Here is an 11,180-nt window from a genome sequence, read left to right on the forward strand (position 1 = left end):
ATATCTGAGATCTTTTAAAGGGCTTATTAACCAAAGACTGCATGACTCTGAGTAGTCAAGTGAATGAAACCAAGAAAGCGTGTGCCCTCAGTTGGATTGTTAGTTCCCGCCTGAGGTTTGTGATGAGGCGTGAGCTACCAGTTGTGAGGGGCAGGCACACTTTGGAGCAGTGGCACTTCCTGCCCTGTAGCATGCAGCCAAGCATCCATTTTTCAGGGATAAACCCCTTCACATTTCACAACAGCCTATCTCCAAGGTGTGTTTGCATTGGTTTCAGAAGAATAAAGATTAAGCACAAAATCTGCTGTGTCCACATCCCTCCTGGCAATTCTTTCTATTGGCTAAGTAATCTTAGTTTTCCTGTCAAAAAAAAATGGGGATGATACTTGTTTACTTTGGAGTGTTGTTGCAGAAATTGTGCCCCAGGGGCTGGGGAAGTAGCTCAGAGGACTGGAGCTTATGCCTGGCATACACAAGACCCTGAGTTTCGTCTCCACCACCGCAGGTGTCTATTTCCTCCCAGCACTGTCCAATGTGGATGTGGTGCTGGTCACCCTCCACGCACTGCTGCCAGCTCCCTGCCCCCCACTTTAAAAAATTGCTCAGGCGCAGAAGTGCTCAAAAACGAGCCATTGTTACTATATAAAAAAATTAGCTAGTGTTAGGGCCAGAGCAGTAGTACAGTGGATAGGGCACTTGCCTTGCACATAATCAACCTGGGTTCAATCTCTGACATCCCCTGAGTACCACAGGAGTGATCCCTGAGCAGAGCAAGGGGTCAGCCCTTGAGCACTACCAGGTGTGGCCCAAAACATAAAACAAAACCAAAAACAAAGTAGCTAATGTTATCTATAGGTGAATGAGGCCACAAGAATATAAGGCTTCTTTTTTTCTTAATTTTTAAATATTTAATTACTATAGTTTGAGTCATGGGCTGGAGCGATAGCACAATGGTAGGGCGTTTGCCTTGCACACAGCCAGCCCGGCCCAGCCGAGTTCGATTCCTCCACCCCTCTCGGAGAGCCCGGCAAGCTACCAAGAGTTTCTCGCCCGCATGGCAAAGCCTGGCAAGCTACCCGTGATTCAATATGCCAAACACAGTAACAACAAGTCTCAAAATGAGACGTTACTGGGCCTGCTCGAGCAAATCGATGAACAACGGGAGGACAGTTTGAGTCATATATTTCAGTAGTGTTAACACAGATTTTTGTTTTTCATTTTAGACACCATGATTTACAAAACTGTTATTGTTAGGGTGTATTTACAGTATTGATATACGCAGTTCCCACTGAAAGCGCCCAAGACCTTCCACCAGTGTCCTTATGTTACTTCTGGTCCCTCATCATACTCCAACTCTTCCCTTTGCTTGTATACTCGGTTGTACAATTCAGGACAAGAGTTTATTATTTGGTACTACCGATTCTCTTGTCTTGTTTCTCTGTATGCCACAGATGAGTGAGATTATGTTGTATTTGTCCTCCCATCTGACTTATTTCACTTAATATGATGGTCTCCGGTTCTATTTTTAATCCAAGTTGTAGTGAGCTGCATATTAGCATCTCTTCTTTTTTTTTTTAATCTTTAAATTTTATTATGCTATTGTCTCTGTAACTTTAATTCTTATGCCAGGGATCACTTTCAAGGCAAACACAATGTAACCTGTGTGCTAGGTCTCTGGATCATCTTTCAAATGAATTAATAATCTATTTTGTTGTATTGAGGATCAAACCCAGGGCCTCACACATACAAGGCAAAGGGGTAAGCACATTCCCACTGCAATACAGTCTCAGCTTAGTAAATAAAAAGCAAGAAAAGAAAAGAATCTAAAATTCATATATTTAACCGTTCATTTATGTGTTAAGTAAATGATGGTATTTTGTTTAGCATCTCTTCTTACAGCCTCGTTGTGTTTATATGCCACGGCTTCCTTATCCTTTCATCTGTCATTGGATATTTGCTTGTTTCCACTTCCTGGCTGTTGTACTAAGCACTGCAATAAACATAGTGTGCATATATCTTTATGAATTAATGTTTTTGTATTTTGGGGATAAATGCCAGGAAATGGAATCTCTGGGTCATATGGAAGCCCTGTTCTTGAGCTTTTGAGAAGTCTCTAAAGCATTTTCTGTTTTAGTGTGTGGGTGTGGGTATGAGTGTGTGCTCACCATTCTCACCAGTGTGAGATGGTCTCTTTGTTGTCCGATGAACACTTTCATATGCCTTTGTAGGTCTTTGTAGAAGTGTTTATTCATCTCCTCTCCCCATTGTGGGGATGGATGGGTGGGTAATAGTATTTTGTTATTGAGCTTTGTGAGTGCTTTATGTATCTTGGATATTAGCCTTTTATCTGATGTATTGCGTGCCAGTATCTTTCTCATTTTTATTTTAGCCTGAGTTTCTTTTGTCTTGTAAAAACATGGTATTTTTATGTAGTCCCTTTGGTGTCTTTGCCGTTGAAGTCAAATCTTTGAAAACACCTCTGTATTCCGTATCCTGAAAAGTTCTGCCTGCTTTCCTTAGTGCATGTGGCTCCTTAGCCATTCTTTTTTAGAGGAGAGATTTTGAAGAGTTTAGGTACCTGTTATGACCATTGTACTGTATTACCTGTTTATCAAATCAATGGTTCATCACTTCGGTGAACTGAGTTTTATGAGAAAAATCAGAGGAAGTGATTAATCCTAGTGGTAATGGGAGAAGCATTAGCAATGGTATCATCTCCTCTCTCTGGTTGGATGCAGAGAGCTGTGTGCAGACCACAGTGGAGTGAAAATAGTGCTATAGCAAAAAGCCAGAAAATAGCAAGAGAAAAGTTTTGGGGTCAGGCTTTAAGAGATTATTTTGGAAACTTGCAGGTTGGGTGATGGATGCGCAATTGTCATATTATGCCACATCAGCAACATTTTAGTATTGTGTTCCTTCAGGTGGACAATGAGGAGCTGGAAGTACAGCAGGTAGGGTGCTTTCCTGGCACATGGCCAATCCAGGTTCAATCCCTGGCACCCATGTGGTCCCCTGAGCCCCATCAGGAGTGATGCCTGAGCGAAGATCCAGCAGTAAGCCCTGAGTACAGCTGGGTGTAGCCCCAAAATCAAAAATTAAAAATGGACAGTGAATGGCTGTGAGGGATGGTGGAAGTTTCTAAGTGATTCTTCAAGGCTGAGTGGAACGTTAAGGACATTGGTTAGGATTGTGGTTCTTTCCTTGAAAGAAAGTGGGAGGCAAGTCAAGGAAACAGCTGAAAATCTGAAATCGGCTTCAGTAGGTCTAAGGTAGGAGGCTAGGAAATAATGTATCCTGCCATCCTAGATGTGTTTGGGAAATGGTCAAAAAGCACACTTTGCCTTAAACCATGAATAGTGTAAGTTTGGGGTGAGAGAGAAATCACAGAGTGTCATCAGGAAAATAGACCTTCAGATGACACCTGAATTGTATTTTCCTCTCTTGTGCGATGGCAAAGATCCTGGCAAGTTGTGTGTGCTTCAGGCCTGCCTGCTTGGTGCTCACCAGTCCAGGCCCAGGGGAAATCAAACTGGTTAGTGGATCATCTTTTCTCAGACTGACTTCATCTGGACTCGGCAGAGAATCTTCCAAAAGTTTGCCTTTGTGCTGACAAAACTTGTGGCGCTCCCCAGTGATCACAGTTCACAAACACAAACGACTCCCTTTCACCCTGTTTTCCACTCCTTTTTCCTGCCGTGTTTCAAGGAAACGGGCCCTCCTCTCCTCCCCCTCTCCCCAAAGCCACGGTGTACTCTGGAGAAAAAAGAAGCCCTCTTTTCCTTTGTGAACATTCTACCTCGTCCATCTAAATGCTTGGGACACGTACTGTCTTTTTGGTTTAAAGATACAAATGCTTCATAAAGAGATACCATAAAAATTATTTGGACTGTCTCAGCAGATGGAGTTGATCCCAAACAGATGGTGCCTAAGCTTGATAATTGTGCTGTTACCTTGCTTGACTAAGCCATAACCACCTGTCAGATCTCTGCCACTAAGTGGTCTGGTTTTTTTCATTCACATTGAATAAATCATTTTCCTCCCATACTTGTTATTGAAGTACCGAGATTTATAATACTGTTAATTACACTTTTCATGCAACCATCATTCCAGCACCACACCCGTCACCGTAGTGCCTGCTTTCCTCCACCAGTGTCCCAAAGACCCCACTCCCCATTGTAAGCTCAGTTCTATAGACAGAATTTTTAGTTCCAGTGACTCTGGCCATCTGTTGTTCCTACTGTGTTTCTTTATCTCCCAAATATACATATATTTTTGGTTTAAAGATATAGTGTGTGTGTGTGTGTGTGTGTGTGTGTGTGTGTGTGTAGCGGTGGTAGTGAAAACTACACACATAAAGATCCTTAAAGCTGAACTCCTGAAAATTTAGCAAAATTGTAAATCTATAGTTGAAAACCATTTTTTTCCCCAAAAATCTGTTTTTGTAAGTAAACTGTAAGTCTTTGATTACATAGTTCTGCCATCTTATATTTCACAACACGGGTGTTCAGGGCTTACTCCTGGCTTTGTACTCAGAAGATCAGATCAAAGGATCAGATCAAAGGGTCAGTGAAACTTGGGTTGTTTTCAGCCTTTTTTAATTAAAAAATGTGCAGGTACTTAACATGTACAGTGCTTGCTTAGAACCTTTCTAGCACATAGTAAGTACTGAGTAGTATGAGCTCTTACTGTGCGTAAGTACGGTGTATACATTGGGTGGGAGTAATAGTACATCTATAGGGCACATGCCATGCACACAGCCAACCCGAGTTTGATCCCTAGCACCCCATATGGTCCCCTGTGCATAACTGGGTGTGATGCTGAGAGAACCATGTGGTGCTGGGAATTCAAGTGAAGTTGACCACAGGAATCTTTTTTTTTCTTTTTTTTAAATTTTTATTAGTGAAACACCGTGAGGTACAGTTGTAGACTTAGAAATTTTTGAAAAAAAAAAAAAAAAAAGAAAAAAAAAAAAAAGAAATTTTTGTGCTTGGGTTTCAGTTATACAATGATAAGAGTACCCATCCCTCCCACCCTGCCTCTGTGGCAGGGCATTCCCTTTTGTTCTCTCTCTCCTTTTGGGTGCTGTGGTTTGCAAAGGAGGCATTGAGTGGCAATCATGTTCAGTCTATAGACTATTTTCAGCATGCTTCTCCCATCCTGGGAGGATTCTCCCAACACCCTATATTTTGTGCTCCCTTCTCTATTTGAGCTGCCTTTTCCCCTAGCATGTGCAGTTGGCCTCCAAGCCATGGAGTGAACCTCCTGGTACTTATCTCGGCTATTCTTGGGTGTTAGTCTCCTATTTTGTTACTTTATGTTCCCCAGATGAATGCAATCTGTCTACGTCTGCCCCTCTCTTTCTGGCTCATTTCACTTAGCATGATACTTTCTATGTAGTACCACTTGTATATAAATTTCATGACTTCATCTTTTCTAACAGCTACATAGTACTCCATTGTGTAGATGTACCAAAGTTTCTTTAACCAATCTGTTCTCAGGCACTCAGGTATTTTCCAGATTCTAGCTATTATAAATAGTGCTGCAATGAACAAACAAGTGCAGATGTCACTTTGACTATACTTTTTTACCTCTAAGGGATATATTCCCAGAAGTGGTATTGCTGGGTCAAATGGGAGCTTACTTTCTTATTTTTTGAGACCCGTCCATACTGTTTTCCAAAAGGGCTGAGCCAGTCGGCATTTCCACCAGCAGTGATGGAGGGTCCCTTTCTCTCTACATCCATGCCAACACCGGTTGCTTTTGTTCTTTTGGATGACCACAGGAATCTTAACCTCTGTAACTCTCTTCAGCCATGGGCCATTTTTCTCTACAAGTGTCAATCTAGGTTTATGCTATATAGTTTGCAACTTTCCTGTGTCTGAGTGAATTTAGCCTAATTAATAGTCTAGAAACTGGATACACTGAGTAACTATTACTACCCTTGGTCTTTCTGTGTCTTATTTGTTTTGTCTTTGGTTTCGTGTGTGGTACAAGGGAGCAAACTCAGGGCCATAAACACAGGCAAGGCAAGTGCTGTACCACTGAACTTCATCTCTGGCCTATTACCCTCTTTTTTTTTTTCAAAGTGATATACACAGTGATATACACAGTCACAAAGTTGTTCGTGGTTGGGTTCAGTCATATAATGTTCCAGTATCCATTCCTTCACCAGTGTATTTTTCCCACCACCAGTGGTTCCAGTTTATCTCCCGTCTCCCCCCGCCCCCATCTCCCACACCTGCCTCTATGGCCAGTATCTCTCTTCTCTCTCTTTCTCTCTCTCTCTCTCTCTCTCTCTCTCTCTCTCTCTCTCTCCCCCCCCCACCCCCCTCTACCCCCCTTTCTTAACTTTATTTCTTGCTCATTCCTTGTTAACATGACATTAAAATTAAAACAATCTAATTCCATTTTAGTTCCTGAGGCTGAATTTAACTATTTAATTGTTTCCCTAATTTAGAATCTATATTGCAGATTTTGATTTCCTTTCCCTTCAGGATGGGAGGAATATAATTTCTCATGGCCAGGGGCAGTTAAGGGCTAGAAGTTATAACTTTCCTCAGAATGACCACATTAATCCTGGTACTTGGCTGCTCCTTCCCACAGCGCTCTCTTGGTTTTCAGACATAACTGATTGTGATCTGCTCAGTCAAACTCTCAGAGTCACAGTATCAAAGTTACAGCAGCCACATGTTCATTATCTTCTCAGGGTGCAATTACTTGGCAGCCACCTAGACCGTGAGGTTTTTGTGGGCCCCCAAAGAATTCATATCCTGAAGAGAGAGAGACTAATCAAGGCAGGTCCCCTTGGCGGGGACTTTGAAAGGGTGGATTTCAATTGATAGGAGTTTTAATTTGTGAGGACTTAATCTGATCTCCTGCTCTGGGAACAAGATAGTGTAGATGTACTTACTGTCCATTTTTCCTGGGCATTTTTGAAGATTCATTTGATTGTGTGATGATAGTATTGTCATAAAGGCCCAGAACTTTATTATGTGAATCTGCCTCTATCCTTCACCTGCCTCACTGCTCAGAGCTACTCAGAGAATTTATTCAGCCTGCCTTAAAGTAAGGGGAAGAATAAGTAATGTCTCAAATTGTGGCCTGGTGTTCAATGGTCTGGTCTCCTGCCCACAGAAAGCTTGGCGGGGGAAGAGGAATGGAAGATTCTGTTTCTCAGGAAGCACTTAGGCTGCAACAAGAAATGATACAGGCTGGCCCTTCTGCTGGCTGAGTTTTGGCTGCTAGGACTGTAGTAGGCACTACTGGACTGCAGTTTAGGTGACAGTAAGGGCCAGGCCCAGCCAGACTAACAACCAAAGTCAAGGACTTTCGGGTATCTAATCAAGAGGGAGATCAGAAAAGACTCAGGCTGCCAGCTTTGTAAGCTCCTTTCCTCTGTATCCTGTTGAGAAAAGCAGCTCTGATTCAGAAAACAAGGATGTCATGTCCGTTTAGGGCATTTCCATGAGGGTGAACATCCTGCACCACATACGCAGTGCTGTCCTTGATGTCTGTTGGTGGTGAAGAGCAGAATTAGGCATAGGTGGCTTTACCAAAGCAGATTGTGTATTCAAGTTAAATGATACCCGTCTGTCATACTCCTTAGACTTGCCATAGTGTTGTTTGTTTATTATTTAAGTCTGTCTTCTAGAGCAGCAGTTCTCAAATTGTGGGCTGAGCCCCTCTGGATCTTGGGGCCCGTGGACTCTGCAAGACTTTCCTTCCTATCACATAGCTGTGAGGCCAGACTTTTCTTCTTTTTTTCTTCAGACCAGACATGGAACCAAGGAGCATACAAGAATTCAGTGGTCTTCATGAAGCCAAACATTGAATTGTTTAAAAGTGCCATTTTTTTAGCTTACTTGTATTTTTTTTACTACAATACTGCCACTGTTACTTTTCTAAAATTATATTATTTATATTTGTCTTTTTATTTTATGTATTTACATAGGTTTCGGGGCCACACCTGCAATGCACAAGGCTTACTTGTAGGTCTGTGCTCAGAGATCCACTAAATATTTTAAATGAATTAATATTTGCAGTTTTCTGTTTTAATACGATAAGTATCAATAGGTAACAAACTTTTTTACCTATTTTCTCAATTTTACGAGAGTAGTCCTTATCCTGGGTCTAAGAACTTTTAAAAACTGCTGCTAAAACTGCTGATATTGAGGGCCATGTTGGGAAGTAAGTCTACATTTTCTGTCTTTTGGTCTGTGTCTTGGGAAATTATACAAAATAGACCTAGATTTACACTTTCAGAGAAAACCAGTCCAGGGCTGGAGTGATAGAACAGAGGTGCCTGTGGCTGACTCCGATTCAACCCCCAGCACCACATGGTTCTCTAAGGATTGCCAGATGTGATGCCTGAGCACTGCAGGGATAACTCAGGGTGGTCCCCAGCAGTGTCAGCATAGGGCCCAAGCCATGCTGTATTCTCAGGCTATCACACTGAACCACTGCCTTATTAGCTGCAAGTCTCTAGAATTAGAAGGGAAATAAGGTACTGTAATTTCTAGCTCTCATGTCCTTAGATGGGTGAGTGGATGCAGTATCCCAGTACAGGTGCACATGCTGTGCTCTGTGCTCTCCCCCAGCTGTTGTTTTAATTGTGCACACTTGGGCTTTTCCTTTAGTATTTCTTTTTATCTAAGCAGGGACTCAGGTGAAACATTTTTCTTCTCCTCATTTAATTTCTCTGGAAAAGTGCTTTTGAGAGGGAATTTGTGTTGTTCTTTTGAAACTAAGGTGTAGGTTAATTTTGCTAATGGAAAGAGGGAGGGTTCTGGGGTGAGGACTTTATGACACCAGCTGATACCTGCCCCTTCCCCCCATCCACATCTTGTATAGGTATGCTTCACTCTAATCCTGCCCTCTAGAGAGCCACCGATCCTAGAGCCTTCCTAAGGAGATTCAGCAGCTGTCCTTGTCTACTGCTTGATCCTTTTGATCCTTATTTCCTCTTAGGAAAGTCAGGACTGTGTCACCACTTGATGCACATATCATCTGTGATAGGTCCTTAGGAATGTTGACGCGGCTCCACCAGGATTCCCTCACAACCTAGCTAGTTAACTACCAGGATTTACAGTAGACAGGAAGAAAGGAGAATAGCCATGGTGCTGAGAATGGAACTGGTGTACTTGTTCTGACCCTTGAGATTAATCTTCGAGAAGTGGCTATATGAACAAGAGCATTTTCAGCACCGGAGAAATAGGTACAGGGTTAAAGCACTTGCTTGCATGCAGTCAACACTGGGTCTGATCTTTGGCACCACATATGGTCCCCCGAGTACCACTGGGTGTGGGCCATAAACCCCCGCTCCCCATTAACACTCCCCAAAAATGAGCCATTTCCACCTGTCTCTTGGGACCATCTATTCACCTTCAGTGCAGCCTTGGCCACAGAACAGCTCAGGGTCTGGAAATAGCCTTAGATCCAAAATCTGCCATTGATTCTCACCCCTGTGACTGGCACGTATCACTTAATTTCTGTGAGCTTCATTTTTCTTACTGGTAAAACAACCTCATCTGTCCCATCTGCACAAAAATGGGATTATGGGTGGGAAAGCTAAAAGCATATACAAATAAAAGCTTTATAAAAAGGTTCTTTTTGTAAGGTTTCTGCTCTTTTGCCCCTTGCCTCCAGATTCATAAGGCTCTGTTCTTTTCTCCAGGTTACCTGTGCATGACAGATGAATGGTTCTCGGAGTATGTGTACGAAGTGGTGGTGGACAAGAAGCATGTGCCTGAAGAGGTGCTAGCTGTTTTAGAACAGGAGCCTATTGTCCTGCCAGCCTGGGATCCCATGGGTGCTTTAGCCGAGTGATCCTGCCTTCAGCACTCTCCTCCTCCCTCGGGACCTGAAGTAGCTGCAAAGGACAGATCCAGGGACTGAAGCCAAAGTGACACAGGTGACTGTGCATTCCCACAGGACACAGTCAGACTCTTGGATTTCTCCTCTAGGAATCTCTTCGGGGAAGTGTGCTTTATGCTGAACCACAATATTCTTAAACAAAAAAGAAGAAAAAAAAGGGAAAGATCAGGTCACACTATCTACTCTCCTCATCTCCAACAGCTCAGGATTTTCATCTCTTAGCATTTTCATCAGATGCAATTGTTTGTCTTAATTTGTCAAAAACGGTTCAGTCCAGTCTTTTCATGAGACAGGAGAGGATGAGCACTTGAGGTGTGTAGAGAAAAATGAATTTACTGCTCCTTATTCCTAGAATAGAGGGGGGGAGGGTTAGCCTACGATTTGAGCTCTCTAAACTGCATGCTGCCAACAGTGTCACTGTCCTTCCTGATGGCAGTACCCGAACGAGTTTTTTTCAAGGTAATTTGTGTGCCTCTAATAGTGTAGGAATGGGAGGTTGATCGAGTCTGACATGATTCCTTCTATTGTTCTGAACTATGGGGGGTCACAGCTGTACTTGAGTCAGGTTTAAATAGAGGCTTAGAGAACACTGGGTAAGAGAACAACCAAGACCTTATCATGATCTGAATTATATTCATTGGGGGAGCTCTAGCCAAATGGTTTAACGTCTGCCTCTGGAATTGGGAGTTGGGTGGGCAGGAGAAGGTGATATCCATTCTTTCTGACAACTACTAGATGGTGCTGAGAAGCTTTTGAATAAAACACTTTGCTAAATGACAGTAGGTTGGTTTGTTTGATAAAAGAATTATGTCTTTATTTAGCTGCAAAGGAAAGCAGCCAGGTGACTCATGCTCTTGGAAGTAAAGAAACAAGAGATCAGGCAGAGAGTTCGAGGCTGCAGCGCACGGTGCTGCATTTATGAGCCCCAGTTTGACTCCCCAGCACTGCATGGGCCCCCAAACACCATCAGGAGTGAGTGCTGAGCACGGCACAGTAGTAATCTCGTCCAAACAGTGTAGGGTACGGGCCAAACAAAAAACAAAAAAGAAAGTAAAAGAAAAGCAGCAAGGTGGATTTCTGCTTCAAGTTTTCTGAGCTGTATAATCCTTCCTGATCTATGCCGATTCCGCTGGCTTCCGCAGGGGGCTTCCAGGCACTATGTTAAACATTCTTTCAGCCGGATTCAGGATCCCTCCAGAGGTGAGAAGTGAGGATTTGATGAGTCCAGTCTTAGAGTGGGCTGGAAAGTGTATATTTTACAGAAGCGTTTTCACTGAAAGCGATACCACCCAAATCAACCTTTTCTA

General features: G+C 42.9%; 1 protein-coding gene across 2 annotated transcripts in view; it reads left to right on the forward strand.

Moving 5' to 3' along the window:
* Positions 1–10,650, forward strand: part of BLMH (bleomycin hydrolase) — a 42,027-nt gene extending 31,377 nt beyond the window's left edge. For both annotated transcript variants that reach the window (XM_056126808.1, XM_056126807.1), the window contains exon 12: positions 9,674–10,650. In XM_056126808.1, coding sequence (XP_055982783.1) covers positions 9,674–9,825 — 152 coding nt within the window. In that variant the 3' untranslated portion in view covers positions 9,826–10,650. The remainder of the gene's footprint in view (positions 1–9,673) is intronic.
* Positions 10,651–11,180: the final 530 nt, after the last annotated feature.

Source organism: Sorex fumeus, unplaced genomic scaffold (assembly GCF_029834395.1).
Source record: "Sorex fumeus unplaced genomic scaffold, SorFum_2.1 ptg000063l, whole genome shotgun sequence".
NCBI lineage: Eukaryota > Metazoa > Chordata > Mammalia > Eulipotyphla > Soricidae > Sorex > Sorex fumeus.